General features: G+C 38.8%; 1 protein-coding gene across 5 annotated transcripts in view; it reads right to left on the reverse strand.

Annotated features, from left to right (window-relative positions):
• Positions 1-7,402, reverse strand: part of LOC109631046 (uncharacterized) — a 135,619-nt gene extending 128,217 nt beyond the window's left edge. For 2 of the 5 annotated variants that reach the window (XM_069532716.1, XM_069532719.1), the window contains exons 1-2: positions 6,992-7,402; positions 3,528-3,682 (exon numbers count right to left, since the gene is read on the reverse strand). Coding sequence is in view for 2 of the 5 variants with exons in the window: in XM_069532719.1 (XP_069388820.1) it covers positions 3,528-3,629 (102 nt within the window). In the remaining 3 variants the exon portion in view is untranslated. The remainder of the gene's footprint in view (positions 1-3,527; positions 3,683-6,991) is intronic. The other 3 variants (XM_069532720.1, XM_069532718.1, XM_069532717.1) reach the window with 2 other exon arrangements.
• Positions 7,403-15,774: the final 8,372 nt, after the last annotated feature.

Raw genomic sequence — 15,774 nt, forward strand, 5'->3', positions numbered from 1 at the left:
GAAACTGCAAACAAGGTAATATTTTTAGAAGATTACAAACGACAATATAACTAAAGTTATTATTACAGTATATGAAATATGTGACGGGAGGCGACTGTCTTTAAATAAATGAGAATCGTGAGTAAACAGAAACATGGCACGCAAAGTCACCCTTATAAACTATGCTACACCTAAATTGCTTCCACACTCCACACAGGCTCAATATGTGATTTAAAAGAGCCTGGTGGTGGCAATATCCCTCTGATATGGTGTTTAGTTTTAATAGGAACCGTCAGCTCAAATATGAGCTGACAAACACAGCAAGACAAACACAGTCTCTCTCCGGCAATGAAATATACACTATCAAATAGACCTGTACCTTTTTGAATCCGCTGTGTGGGTGAAACTAAAGCGCAGAACAAACAGCATTCTGATATGGCTTTGAGGGTGATAACGGCGTCTGACACGGCGGAGAGAGCAGGCTTTGGGCTTGGTGCGAAAACACAACCTGTGATTGACATGATTCTCTGGCCTTAGAGAAGTTTACCTTTTAATAATAGCTGAGAGAGACCCTCTCAACAACCTGGCCCAGAGTTTCCCCATCAGCAGGCACTGGCTGGGGAGCTGTATGTGTGTGTACTTAGGAGTTTTAGGGTTATTTGTGTGCGTGTGGCATCGATGCACACGCATGTCTGTGCCCACTTGTAGAAGATTTCAATCAAGGATTTCAGTCATGCCCAAATACCCGTTCTCTTTTGGGCCGAGTTGTTTGAAGAAAATGAGTGGATTCAGGATCAAGAGCCTTTCTGGAGGAATTTAAGTCTGTTTGAGGATTACGACTTCTTCATCCTGTACAAAGCCTGCTGAGAGAGCTATATGCTAGCCCTCGGTGGCCAGGCTTACCAATGCATTCCAGACAGTGATATATCATTGATAAAACCTAGGGAAGACATCACAGACACAGATCTTCAAAATAAATAAGGAAGTGAAAAACTTTCCAGTTTTACTCCAGACAAATGCAGCTTCTGTCGTGATAAAATAAATAAAAATAGTTTTGCTGTCATAAGAACTCGGTGAATGTGTTTGCAGTGAAACTCACATAGTGTCTATTAAAACGATCCTCTTTAGATTAATTAATTGCAGGTCTGCATCCTGCCTTGGTGAAATCCTGCAAACATTTCTCTGCATTTCTGACTCATGCTTTTCTGTTCCTGCAAGCAATCGTTTCCCTGAACTCAACAAACCTCTGTGCAAAAGCCACACCTCCGTCCGCCTGACTTATGAATTACAATTAGCACAGCAACACGTTCCCCCGCCAACTCCGATCAACATCTTCAGACTTCAACCATACTTGCTGCAGCATCGACAACATGCCCGATCTGCTTCTCAGAGATGTCACCAACTGACCTAGCCTCCACAGAAAAAGCGGAAATGGCCACTCGACGGAATCTTCATTAGTCACACGGCTGATGAGTGAACCGAGTCAGCTCAGCATGGATCATCTCTGATGCTCAAATCTGTCACTATTTACCCTGTTCACAGCATAACCTGGGAGCAAAACAAGAAATCAATAGAAAATGGGGACAAATCACTGTAAGTGCCAATATTTAAGACAGCTGAGATAAAGGGCTCTCAGCCCGTAATAGATTCTTTCCATTTACTTTAAGCTTATTGACCAGAGGTTTCATCAATTCCTGATAAGACCATTAGTTAGTTGTTGATAAAACTATTTAGTATCATTATAACTCTAAATAAAACAAATGGAGGCTGTTCACAGATAAGATCGATTTCCAGCAGTTACAGGATATTCTCAGGATAGCTCACCATCCATGAGACTTAAGCATGTAACGTGTGTGCTTATCCAGCTAAATCTACCCTGCAGATCCTGCCTTAATACACATGTAAGTGGATCTGTAAGCTTATTATGCACCAAAAAAAAATCTGCATTCAGACGCCACATTTTCTACAACTCCCGCCATAATAGAACAGGAGCATTGAACCTTTTCTTAACTAATCTAAAATCTCAAGATTCATACGTATCACCAATAACTTTATTGTTAAGCCCATGAAAGGATCTTACAAATGACTAAATTCCTGGGAATAATCCGGGCTAAAGGGTTGTAAAGCAACGTGCTATTAAATCATTAAATTTGGCACATTAAAAAAGATGCAGACACACTTATCTTAGCCACCTCCCAATAGCGTGAGAGTCTCCGGAATGCCAGCTTTTTTTTGAAGGTTACGGGACCTTGTTTGACCCAAGAGTGGTGCTACTCTTGGAAGTGTGGCACTGTTGTACTTCACACTTGTACCTTTAGTTCTTGATCGAGTGCACCCGTCCCCATACAAAATGCAGCCAGACAGAGCGGAGCAGAGCTGGGTGAGACGAGACGAGGCGAGGCGATCATCTCAGGCAAACGAAGCCACGAAACGGGCAGGAAAGAGGAAGTAGCATCTCCTACAGACAGTCACAGCAGGGTACAGACCAACTATAGCCACATCAATGACCAACTCTCACAGCAAGGACACCTCCCTTCACTTTGAAAAGAAAATAAATTAAACAACAAAGGGGGACACTGACATTCACTGCCTTTCAGTTTATTGCACCAAATAACAGCTTGTTGTACGTCCAGCACCGGGATTACTGTTGAGTTCAGCGGCCAGCGAGACGAAGGTGAAATGAGGATCTATTTTTTAGAGCTAAAGTTCCCTTTCCAGCAGGAATGATGATCGCTATATGGTTTCATAGATGAAGCAGAAAAAAGTTGCCTTATATCCACTGTCCCTAATATGGTCATTCTAACACAGGAGGAGACACATCTTTGTAGCTCTTCATGCATTACACACACAATCAATAATGGAAAGATATACACTGCGAAAGGCCTTACTCCCACTGCCTACGAGCGGCATTGATAAATGATTTTGTGCCAGTTATGACAGCAAGGTGCATGCAGTGAAGAGAGTGGAAGGCCTTTTTAATAGTGCAAGGAGAGAATTAAATCAAACCCAGGAGGGCCTCCACTGGAAAGGAGAGATGCTGCATCTCCATGCTCTAAATCACAGCTCTACTTAAGCACGGCCCTCTCTTTCCCCATTTTTCTACATTATCAGAGGAAACCTGTCACTGCTGTCTATGGCAAAGTTTACAAATCATGATTTATCAGAGAGAGGATCTCTAAACACCTGTGAGAGAAAATAAGCATCCGCTGCATTATTATTTATAGGCCAAAAAGTTTTTGCAGTCTACCTTTAAGTTAAGAAAGTATCTAAAACATTGTACATTTCCATATTTTAACTATGCAATTAGATTTTGATTTTGCACAGGGCAAATTTGATGTGTATTCATAATAAAATGCTAATTGCATACACACTATTTTTTTCACTATGGCCTGTAATTCATGTGCAAACAATGAGCCTGTTTAAAGTCCTCAGTGTAAAACCTGCGTAATACACAATTCCTTATTATCCCAGGGTGGGAAAAATAAAAAAGGGGGGCTTAAAAAGGAGTGAAAAGTTTCCAAAGGTCAAAAATGAATCAAGCTCATTACCTGCATGTGGAGGATCCAGGTTGCTGCTAACTCATTTAGCGGATTTTTAACCTCTATTTTCTTCCCAAACGTCTGGAGATTCCCAAAAGAGAGGACATCCATGGCTCTTCACTTACATCTGGATAAGCAAATCATTGTGATGCTCTCTGGGCCTGCTGGAAACACAAAACATCCCGGTTTTATTAAACAGAAACCACAAACTCTCTCACATCTATGGACAAACATCATCATACACACTGCATTAATTATTTTTAAACCTGAGACTTCATATGCATCTTCAACCCTAACCCACAACCCAGTTTCAAACCACTTTGTGCAGTACAAACGGGCAAAGCCATGCCGGCTGGGGAGAGAAAATCCTTCTTATTGGCCACCGAGGCCAGTAGCCACCACTTTATCCAGTAAATACAGCAGAAGAAAGCCACAGAGCGAAAGTCATGTGAGGGGAAGACGTGAACCCAGGATAATAAGCACTCAGGCCACTGTCTTGTGTTCGTTCCTGATGCACAACTTTCTCCAAGCAGGAGGATCTTATGGAGGAGACTCTGGCAGACCGTCAGACACACACAGGCCTGAATAACCAGAGCTGTTTATGAATTGGAAATATATCAGGAAATTACTACAGGAAATATCTTCAAATTACTTACATGTTAAAAAGGAGCTATGTGCAAATGCACATGCTGAGATAGGTAGCTAAAATGTATATATTGTAAAATCTGGATCAGTGTGAATTGTTTTTTTTCCTCAGGGAAAGAGATACAGGGCAGTGAGAAGGGTTATTTCTCATGCATAAATAGCTGAGAAGCTAATTTGAGCTGATTTAGGTTGTTAGGTTTATGGCCTAAACATTCTGATGTGTTTGACTGTGAAATTTGGACCGTGCACAGAAATGTCAAGAGAGCACTATGATTGGTGAAAGTCCACAATCGTACAACAGTAAAACTGGTCAATTAATCTGATCAAACCGACATAATTAACACTCAGTTACTCAAGACCATTTTTATGCTTCTCTAATAATCTTAATGATTTTATTTGACAATTAAAATTTGTGCAAAATAAAAAATAAATGTTCATATAATAACTACCATTCAACATTTAAGACATGAAAATATTAAATTTTATTCAAATTCAAAATTTGAAAAATTTGCTAATCTTGAGTTGCATTTTCAACACGAGAGGAAAAGAAAAATCACATAAAACAATAAAAGACGTTCATGCTCTGAGGGAAGTCCAGGCTGTAAATGTGCACAATATTCCACATTATATACATGTCATTTCAGAGTGCACTCCAAGTGACGCAGTGTCAAATCTGTGTGACAGATTTAGGTGAACGCTGGTGAAGGGAGCCCTGCGTGGGGAGAGCGGCTTAGGGCTGACTCAAGCAGCTAGTACAAGATCTCCAGCAGGCAGAAAGGAGCCCCGCTCACCGCTGAGCCGCTGCCCGTCCAGACCACCAACGCCGACAGCTGAGCAATAACCTGACACCATTGCCATCTTCTGACTGCATTCATACACGACTGTGTGTCAGCTTCTGGGGCCCAGACTAAGTTACAGGGCATTACATTAGCCAGAGAGATTGACAAGAACATAAAGCAAAGGCACAATTTCATATTGATGATAGGACCAGAGTCAAGTGAAATATATATGAGAAAAAAAAGAGGATATGCAACTATGTAAAAAATAAAAAGATATAATGTATACGTTTGAATTTATACTAATAATAATCTGGAGACAGATTGGGTTTATAAACTTTGTGGCTTATAGATTTGAAGTGATGTGAACAGTGAGTTTGTATGAGACGTATGTGAAGGGTTCACATTTAGAACAAATGTTTTTTCTTTATTTTTAATGTAATGTCTCCCTCTTTTGGTCGATGTGGTCGATTGAAAGCAGGAATTTATAAAGTCAAACAACAAGTCCATAACAGGGGGATTTTTATCACAGATCATATATCATATACATAACCTTTATTTTTTAAATATTTTAAACCGTCTCAGGATTTTTGTAGGAGTCACGATGGCCTGTTTTTATATAATATTCTAAAACTGAATTTAGGATTTGTGGTTGTTGGCTAAAATCACTGGGATATGTTTATTTTAAAATTTAAAATACAATTGAACAGAATTTAATATTTGTCTGTATTGTTTTGGGTTCCGTCATGTTTGGTAAACTAAAGGTTTAAGTATGATTTCACTGAGACCTGGACGCTGCCATCCTGAAATCTGGGAGCTCTCTGACATCTAGTGGACAAACTGTAGACTGCTTCTAGAGGAGATCTTGCCTGGCTCTGTAAACTTTTGCATATCATCTTATATATATATATTATAATGATAATTTTCATATAAGGTGAGGTGGATTAAATGATCAAAAATCAATAAGTTTAAAGGTTCTTTTTTGCTCCTTCATTGTATAAGCATTATTTGACTTTTGTGATGATGCTATCGATGAAAATTATATATTTTATATTGTTTTATGTTCTAATCCCATAAAGCTGAGACTGAGGCAGAACTATTGTCTTGACTGTTTATTGTGATTTTCATCTGTCCACTGACAAAGTAATTTATTACAGTGAAAGAAAGTCCAAACTTTACTGTAATACTGTATACTGCAGCCGACAATATTGAACACAGCAGTCAAACTGAAAAAGTGCCAGAATCAATATTGAAATCAATATAAGCACAGACTCAAGTATTGGAGGAGCACATTTAAAACTGTTAATTGTGAAATTAATGGAGGAGAAGCAGACATTGCTGAGTAGAATCAGGTTTAAACAGTAAGAATAACTGTTCATTACTGAGCCATTCAGGTTCTATTTTTCACAGCTTGGAGCAAAGTACCTGAGAGAAGAGAGCAGAACTCCCAAGTATAGTAAATAAGAGTGTTTTAAAAAGCTCAAAGGCACAGAGGCAGAGCAGCTGAAGAGATTTGGTACATTTCTATCAGAGGGCTTGTAGGGAGTGGAACCAAATAAACTTCTTCTATAATCTTCACAAAATGCTTTGACAACAAAGCAAGAAAAGGAAATATAAGAGAATTCCCAATCAGCAGGATGCAATGTGTCAGGGAGGCCAGACAACCATGTGTAGGTGGTCGTAAACAAGTTGTTCACATTAAATGAATGAATATAGAGCTGTGTCACGTGAAAGCTTGAACACACAAAAGCAGCAATATGACAATACAACATTACATGAACAATATCATGTAATATAATATATAATAAGAAATGTAGAGATTGAAAATGTTACAGATGAGAAAAGAGTAAAAAAAAGGCAAATAAAACATTATGATGATTAAAATAGTCGGTCAAGCCATGTTGAAAAGGTGACAAACTTATCATTACATAAAAAATAAACTTTCAGACAACATTGTGACATCCTGGTTTTCTCAATATGAGACAAACAAACAGAGATCAGAGGACAAGAGGAGAAAATCTCCACTTTAAACAATTCGTATCAAATATTTACCTGTAGCCTCCATTTTGAACTCAGGTGGTCTGAACAGGTGAGTCCCAGGCCTCCTCAGTTTGGGTCATGGCGACATCGACTAGAGAAAGATAACACTAAACCAACTCAACTAATAATTAACCAACTAACAACTAACTGGTAACTTACTAACTAGTAACTAACTACCTAACGTTGCCTGGTAACGTTATTCCTTCGACACGAGGCCACTTCTCAAACACACGTAGAAAATCTCAGCGGGTCGTTTTCATCACTAACCGCACTTTTGAATTATTCCCGGGTCGCTGCGGGTTTAATCCACGTGTGATAAATGTTAGAAGAAACAGGTTGACGTCAAACTTTCCATGAAACTAAAGAAACCTGTCGCCACATCTTCTCAGACACGTGATGACCGGTGTTTGGCCCTGACAGGCAGCAGGCGGCCGGAAGTGACACACTTCCTTAATACTACGTCACTAAAATGTAAATTGCATTATTGCGTTAATTCACTCAGACATAAAGACTCAATTTTATATCTATAAAGCATTTTTTTTTTGGCTTATACAAGAGGTAATAAAAAAAAATAAAAACGGAAATACAATTTTTGGTCTTATTCTGATTTGTGTTTTATTTATTATTTATTTGAATGTTTAATTTTCTTGGTTTACTTGTGTGTCTGCTTTGGTTGGGTTGGCTGCACAAAGAGGGAAGATATTGCTATCCTTTTATTTGTAGCTTTGTTAGTTTGCAGCTTTATTTATCTCTATATCTTTATTTATTTATCTATATTGGACATCCCTCACTTCTTCATACTCAGTTAGTTTGTCAGTTATTTCATTGACACAAACAAATAACACATTTGGGTCCAAACAATATAAAAGACTTTTATGTAAAAAACAAAACAGTAGTAGTAGAAAAATAGTTATTAATAATTGAAAAGATAATGCTGCAAGATAAGTATGAAACATAACTAAGGTTCTTTTATACACAAAGAGAGAAGTCAGGACTCCATTCATGTATAAACGTGTCCAGACTGGGCTTCATCCCTCAACTAATGTCAGGGGTTGGCTCGAGCCACAAGTGGTGCACTTTAATAATGGGTGGACACGTCAACTGATGCTTCAGTCGATTGATACGCTTCAACTGATAGTTTAACTCGTCTCCTCCCAGCTCTGAACTGAAATTTCAACCAGCATTTTTCGAGAAATTTCATGTTCTTTCACTTCAACTCCTAAACTAACAATTATTCTGTTTTTTTCTGTTTTTAACTGAGAGTTCAATGGTTTTCAGTACCTGCACTTTAATTATTTTCTCCATTAACATTATACTTCAGCTGATTTTCTTTTCTTTCTTTTAAACTCACAATTCAACTACTTATCTTGCAGTTTAATTGCTGTTTGTCTTGACAGAGCAACTCAACTTCATTTTAGCAACTTTTATTTTATTCCTCGTCAAATGACAACTTCACTTCTTTCTAGTCTTTTCATTATTTGGTTCAAAACAACAAAAAAGTAAATTCAAATTAATTTAAAATATTGTATAAACTTGGTTATCATATTTTACTCAATAATTAATGACTTGCTGTTTCTGTGATAATTTCAAATATTCAATAGAACCTTTTTGTCACGTTGTCTCCGGCTGGACAGAACTAGAGAAGCAGACAATAACTAAGGTGGTGATAGACACGTTTGTACAGTGAGTCTATGTAAACAAGAAAGAGTTGATAAAGTCTGATTTCTTCTGTGTCTGCTTGTATTGATAACACAAATATTAGAACTGGATTAGATCATGGAAACCATCAGGACCAGAAAACTATACTGGAAGTTGCAGTCCACAAGAGAAATTAAGAAACAATTATTTTTTTGTTGAAGTACGTCATGTGGTGAGTCGGTTAAGAGCCAAGAATGTGAAACCTCATTAAAAGGGAGAATTTCCAAAGTGTCCATTTGTCTCGCAGAACTGTCACAGAGTGGGTCACTGATATGGCACCAGATAAAATGTAGAGAAAAAAACATAAGGAAAAATACAATTTCCAGTTTTTCTCTCAGATTCGATAAAACCAGAGACATAACAAATATCCCCCAGTGTGATTCTGGTTAAAATTACATGAGGACAGTTGAGGATTGTTTTGTCTCAGAAACAAACAATGAATTTCAAATATTTTAATAATAATACAAATACATTTTATCTATACAGCACAAAACACAGTTAAAAATTTCTTTACATGGTGGAAATGGAACAAAACAATGCAGAATGTTGCAGTAAAGCAATACAAATAAAATAGTAAAACAGTCAACATGTGTAGGTACCAAAAATGGAGAACCAGAATTAATGAAATATATGTTTTACTAAATAATAAAAACAAATATAAAAGATCAAATGTATGTAAAGTATGTAAAGTTTTCTGATATAAGCTGTGGCTGGTGGAGCATCACACGTGGCAATCAGTCATGTGACCTGAGGCTTGCTCCACAGTAAAAGTCAAGATGTCATATAAAGGAAATTACAATTCATCATCTTTCACAGCAAATCATTTGTTTTCACACAAAAATAATCTTGACCACTTGGTGGCAGTAGAGGTACTGTAAAAACCATCTAGATGAAGTATAGTATATGTTGCACCAGCACTGATGCAAAGACAGAAAACTGAACTAAGATTAGTGGATATTTTACTGGCTTGGTCCCAAAAAGAGGCCTGAAGCCTTGAATGTTTCATGAAACTGAAAGTCTGCTCACTCCAACCATATCTCTGCTTAAACAGGAAGACCGAAAGTGAATAACAACAAATGGCAACCTTGTCATCTTTATGTCAACAGGAGGGAGCTGTCAGTCACACCACTACCTGTCTGGCCCAAAAACATAGTAAATAATTAAGTGACAACATGCACAGCATTTTGCATCAGTCCACTCTGTCCTGAGAGCAGCAGGAGAGAGAGTGAGATTTGAGGTTTGACTCCGGAGGACAGCAGAGAGCATCACACTGAGGTCACCAACTGTCTCCAGCTGAAATGCCTGGGGCCCAGTGGAAGATGAGAATGAGCAGAGGAGACACACAAAGGTGCAGAAGATGAAGCGATAGTGTCCCATCTATCTTTCTTTCTATCTATCTATCTATCTATCTATCTATCTATCTATCTATCTATCTATCTATCTATCTATCTATCTATCTATCTATCTATCTATCTTTCTATTTATTTATCTGTATAGATTGAGCCTGTGGTCTATACCAATGAAAGTATTACAACATTTATGTGCACAATCACAAATTGTGTCTGCATTCCTGGAACAAATGTTGTGTTTACTGCTAAAGCAAACTAAATATTACCCACTGCTGCTATTTCACATTAAACTTAATTATTTAATTGGCAAAACAATTTAATTATTTAATTGGCAAAACAATTTAATTATTTAATTGGCAAGACAATTTAATTATTTAACTGGCAAGACACAAGTTACATTTTATTATGAAATACTTCCAGGAAATGAACTATGACTGTCACGATCACACAATCACAGTTCATCCTCATGAATAAACTTGTACATTTTATTTTGGACTGCAGGTATTGAATGGAGCAGAAAGAAAAGAAGGTGCAGCCACAGTGAGCTGCTGGTTGGTTGGTGTCAAACTTCTCAGTGAAGTAACCTGCTCTTTTCACTGTTCACAGAATCATGTGTAGCTTGAAAATCAGATCTGATAATTCTTGACTCCTTTATTAAAACAAGAAATGTTTGTTTCGCTGCCCCCAGAATTCAGTGATGTGCTGTATTAAACTAAATTTGCTGTCCCTAAGTGTCCCCAAATCAACCAACTGTAATGAATAATACTTCTCCTCAGTCCCTCAGTCTGAAATGTAAAATCATGCTTGAAATGTTTCTTCTGTGCATTAGATGGCACTGTTGTTCTTGTAATGTAATTTCTGCACCTGTGGTCAAACCCCCTGTTCTCAACTCAGCATGAGACCAACACTCATCAGAACTGATATCAACAAGTTGAAGATGGTTTCTATTTTAACCTATGACGTGTTGCTTATTGTGCATTTGTTGTATAATTGAGTTCCAGTAATTGGGCTGAATGCACGTATCAGTAGTGATGGATGAAAACAGCATTAATTGAACCATCTTAAAACTTGTAGGAAACACAAACAAAATAGGAAGAGTAAGTAAATATGTGAATGTCACAAAAATCCAAACTGTAAAACCTCATATGATAGTTAAATTGATTATCAATGGATTTAATGCTTAATTGTAAAATATACTCAACTGCACAGCCAATCAGTTCAAGAGGCACTGCATGATTCTGATTATAACATGTCTGAGATCATCTGTTTCCATTTGATATCGTCTGACTCCTTCAAGGTTGGCTGCTTTGCTTCATGTACCTGGAGTTAATATTGCATAAGCTCCGTGTTGTCATTTTAAATGAAGATGCATGATGCTAACACGCTCACATCCTGCAGCCTTTATGTGTTCCCACTCTACTGAAGGATTATCTCGCACTCCCCTTCTTGTTCCAAACGCTATAGGTCCCCGGTTTTATGACGAGCGTCGGCTGTAAACATGCAGAGTCTCAATGGTGCTCATGGATTATTTGTTATTATTATTATTCACAGAGGAACAGACAGAAACAGAAGATTACAAATTCAGGAAGATGAAAAGTATTATTGCGCTGAGTATTATATGAATATGGTGTAAGAAGCATTAACATACGCTGTATATAAGTTAGAGACGAAACATAGAAAAGAATAAAAATCTATTGGATGTACCCAAAGACTAAAAAAAACAAATACAATCCAGCTTTCCAGAGAGGTTGAAAACAAATATTAAACAGACCGACTGTAGAAACACAGACACAATTGCTTTTTAACGTTTATCAAGATCAGAGCAATGGATGTTTTTCTCTTTTTGTTCTTTGAAATAAAGACATTTGTAATATGTGGTTCATCAGCTTTTTCAACCTTGTGATTTCTAATTTGAACAAATTTGACAGGCAATTTGTGAATAATACACATTTCATTATTGAATATGAGAACCCTTAAAGAATTCAAATACATTACATTAAAATATGATCTACCTTGAGAAGTTCCCATTCTTAAAAAAATAATAACAATCTTCACATGACATCAAGTGACCCAGTCTGCTCCCTCCCATATGGTATAATACTGAAATGTTTCTATTGGACTTCAAGCTTCTTCGTTGATTGTTCACATGTACATTAGACTAATAATCTTCTCTGTTGATAGATCTATGTTGTAATAAACTAATATATTTGAGTCAGCAGGGGCACATCCAGGGTTGTGGCTATGGGGGCGCTGGCCCCAGCTTAAATCTGATTGGACCCAGTAGTGTGACTTTCTTGTCGGTAAACTTAAAAATAGTCTCTTACTTGCAATACTTGTAATAAATATGATCATTTGTTAAGATTTTTTGATTTTGTACACAATGTGCTTGAACTAGAAACCATTTTCACCACAGTCGCTGAGGTGTGGCTATGCTCAAAGCTATAAATCTTACGGTAAACAAGTTATGACATAAATGTGCATCTAATTAAATAAGGAATTCTGTAAGGATGTTGGATATCCAGTATAATTGGCCCCTCTGTGTAAACTGTGGTCCCTTTATGGCCTCCGATTTAGGAAAATCCTAGATCCACCACTGCAAGTAATGACAACTGAGGCTTATCGAGTACATAATTTTATTCACCACAGAACATCAATTTGAAATTCACCCATTTTTCATCAAACACCTGCATGTGCAGACGATTTTGCTTCAACGTGTGCATGCAGAATGTCCCAAGTAACAGAAACGTGTGTTCTTAATATGTGTTAGTCCAGGCGTGTAAAGGTGAGTTCTGTATTACAACCAGCCTGACATCCTCCTGGTGCTGTGTTATGGGAATGATTTCCCCACAAATCTGAATTCAGTTCCAGGTGTACAGTATGAATAGCATGAGGTATTATGCAGGAGAGAGCAAAACACTTCCCTCACAACCCCTGCAGAGCGAGGTGGCCCGCGCTCCACATCAAAATGGAAAATCTTCTGCACCTGACAGAGCTCAACTGACAAGAGAACTGTGTCTCATTATAGGTGACTCATTATCTCCTCTGTGTGTGTGTGTGTGTGTGTGTGTGTGTGTGTGTGTGTGTGTGTGTGTGTTTGTGTGTTTTGCCTATGCATTAGCATGTTCGTGCACGTCTGTGTGATATGACATTTTCCCGTTGAGCCTACATGACAGTTATGAGGGCATCATGTTTTCAGCCAAACACACTGGGACCATCGGGGGAGGGGAGGAGGCAAGTTTTTTAAAATTGCCTGTGAAGTGACAGCAGTGAGGACGGAGGTTAGTGTTTTACTAAATGTGACGATCCTCTGACCTTTGCTGCGTGTCCGCTAATATAACACTTTTTCACAATATCCCTCAAAATGTGACAATCTCTCTCTTTCCTCTTCTCCTTATGAACTTCCCTCCTCTGTGTGTTCACTGGTGTGTAACCCTATCAAGCTCTCGCTGTGAACTGACTCTGCGTTGCTGAAGAAAACATGTTCTCAACCCCCAGTTTTCTGATTGAAATAGGTGACGTGGGTATGTGAGCAAAAACCACGTTTTCTATTGTTGGCTGTGAGGATGATATTAATTAGCATAATTGCAATGACCATGTGGACTGAGATTATTGTGAGGCTGCTGGGCTGTCTGTTCTATTGTAGCTCCTCATAGAGCCTGTGGATTGCTCATTGACTCACACAGCAGTAGTGTTTCCTAGCAACGCCTCTTGAATGTACTGTACAGTACTTCCCCATCGCATGGGCGCCTTTAATAATCTGCTTTGCTATTTCCATGGAAGCTTTGTTAAAAGATTTATGGTGCATTTGAAACTGTGCTTTCCTGGTCTCCCGTTCTTTCAGTGCATAGCAGTAAACAGTGCAGATTCAAAGGATAGTTTACAGCAGGGCTTTCCCATGCATGCCTCTGTGTGTGTGCGTCAGGAGAATAAACATGAAATGCAAGGATGTAAGGACTCCTGTTCATTCAGTGGGGGGAGAGAAAATGCTGATCAGTGTTGATTGCTTTGAATGAACTGATAACAGAAATGCTCTGCTGGAGGAATTGCTCTGACCTGAACTATTTCATTAACTGTGCCGCACTCCTGATAGACATTTTTAATAAGTGAGGATAATTTCACCGAGGGACCTCAACTGTCATGACGAAGCTGTGTGAATGCACGCATCACGGTGTTACACAATGCACCCCCACTACGGCCTCTGTCAGGTGTATTGTGGCTGCGCACTGCTGCACAATTCAACCAACAATTAAACCCAACAGCAAAGGCTACATGGAAATAAAAGAGTGCAATAGAAAGCTGTGAGCTGAGGGCAGTAGGAATTGAGACGGCGAGAGGTTATCTGTTTGCAGGTGATGAATCCTGGCATTACATGTAGTGCTCTTGCCTGAGTCCGGCTGTGAAATTTATGGCCTGTATAAAGGCTTCTCATCATGTGGCTGACAGACAGTATATATTCTGCAGGACAGGAGATCATGACTCCTGCTGCCTCGTGAAATTGCGACTGAGATCCCTCTGAATCACCGTGCAGGGAATCTGTCTGTATGTGGGTTGGTATGCAGACCTCAAAGCTTTGGTCTTGGCATGGAATGGAGTTTTTGTATTTTTATTTTTATTTTCCAACCCCCCCTCACCTCACCTCTCCTCCTCACCTCCATCATCTCACTGTTATCCCCAGGTGATATATTTGCAGCCCTACCACAGTTATTGCCCTGAGTCATCTGTACGTGCACAAATACATTCTTCAGCAGCATCAGCAACTACATCGTCTAACTTTTACTCAACCCCGGGGTCTGCAGCCCCTGAGCGTGCAGCGGGAGACCCCTACACGTCTGCCGGCACTGTGTTCACCTGTGCTGCTTGCCACTTGTTTTATTCATCTGTCATATTTAACCTCTCCCTCTCATCATCTCAAGTTAACCTAGACCCACGATTGTTGCATTAAACATCATAGTGTCAGACCTGTAGTTAGGTCGTCTTATTCGATTATCTCTTTTTCTCATTCTCTCGCTCCCTCTCCTTCACCTGGTTCTGTCCAGCGCTTTTCCCTGAGGTGAAGGAGATGTTGTCTCCCTTCTGCCTGACTTCACAGCAGACTGACAGTCTGTTGTAGTTGTCTTGTGACTGCCTGCTGCACAATGTTCTACCTACTGTCCAATTCTACACTGAAATAATTTAGGTATAGTTCTTCTTCATGTAACCACTGAAAAAACCTGAAAAAGAAAATCGACTTTGTTAACTAGAGGCAGGGGCAGATCCAGGGGCAGATCCAGGGAGGCACTGGCTCCAGCTGAAATAAGAAAGCTATTTTCACATGAACTCTGGAAAATGTGCACAGAATTGGGTTTGCACTTTCTCGGCAGTTTGCCTTTTACACATCAACAATGCAGCGGGAGACTCTTCGCTCAGACATGTTCACAACAACACAGAAATCTCCATAGCTTTCAGGTGAGAGGTGGTACAGCAGGCAGAGGCATGACGTAATGTATTAATTCTGCAGCTGAGATCACTTGTTTTGTTTATGGCACATTCACACATTTATTTTTCTAAGCTTTAGAAATTTAACATGAGCAATTCTCAAATATATTCAATGATGTGTAGCTTTGATCAAAGCTATTAAATTACAGTTAACAAGGAATTACTTAAATGTGCACTGTATTGAATCAGGAATTGTGCATTGATATTGGACATAAAATTGGCGCCTGTGTAAATTGTGGACCCCGGTTTAGAATAATCTTATATCCGCCACTG

Source organism: Paralichthys olivaceus, chromosome 10, assembly GCF_024713975.1.
Source record: "Paralichthys olivaceus isolate ysfri-2021 chromosome 10, ASM2471397v2, whole genome shotgun sequence".
Lineage (NCBI taxonomy): Eukaryota > Metazoa > Chordata > Actinopteri > Pleuronectiformes > Paralichthyidae > Paralichthys > Paralichthys olivaceus.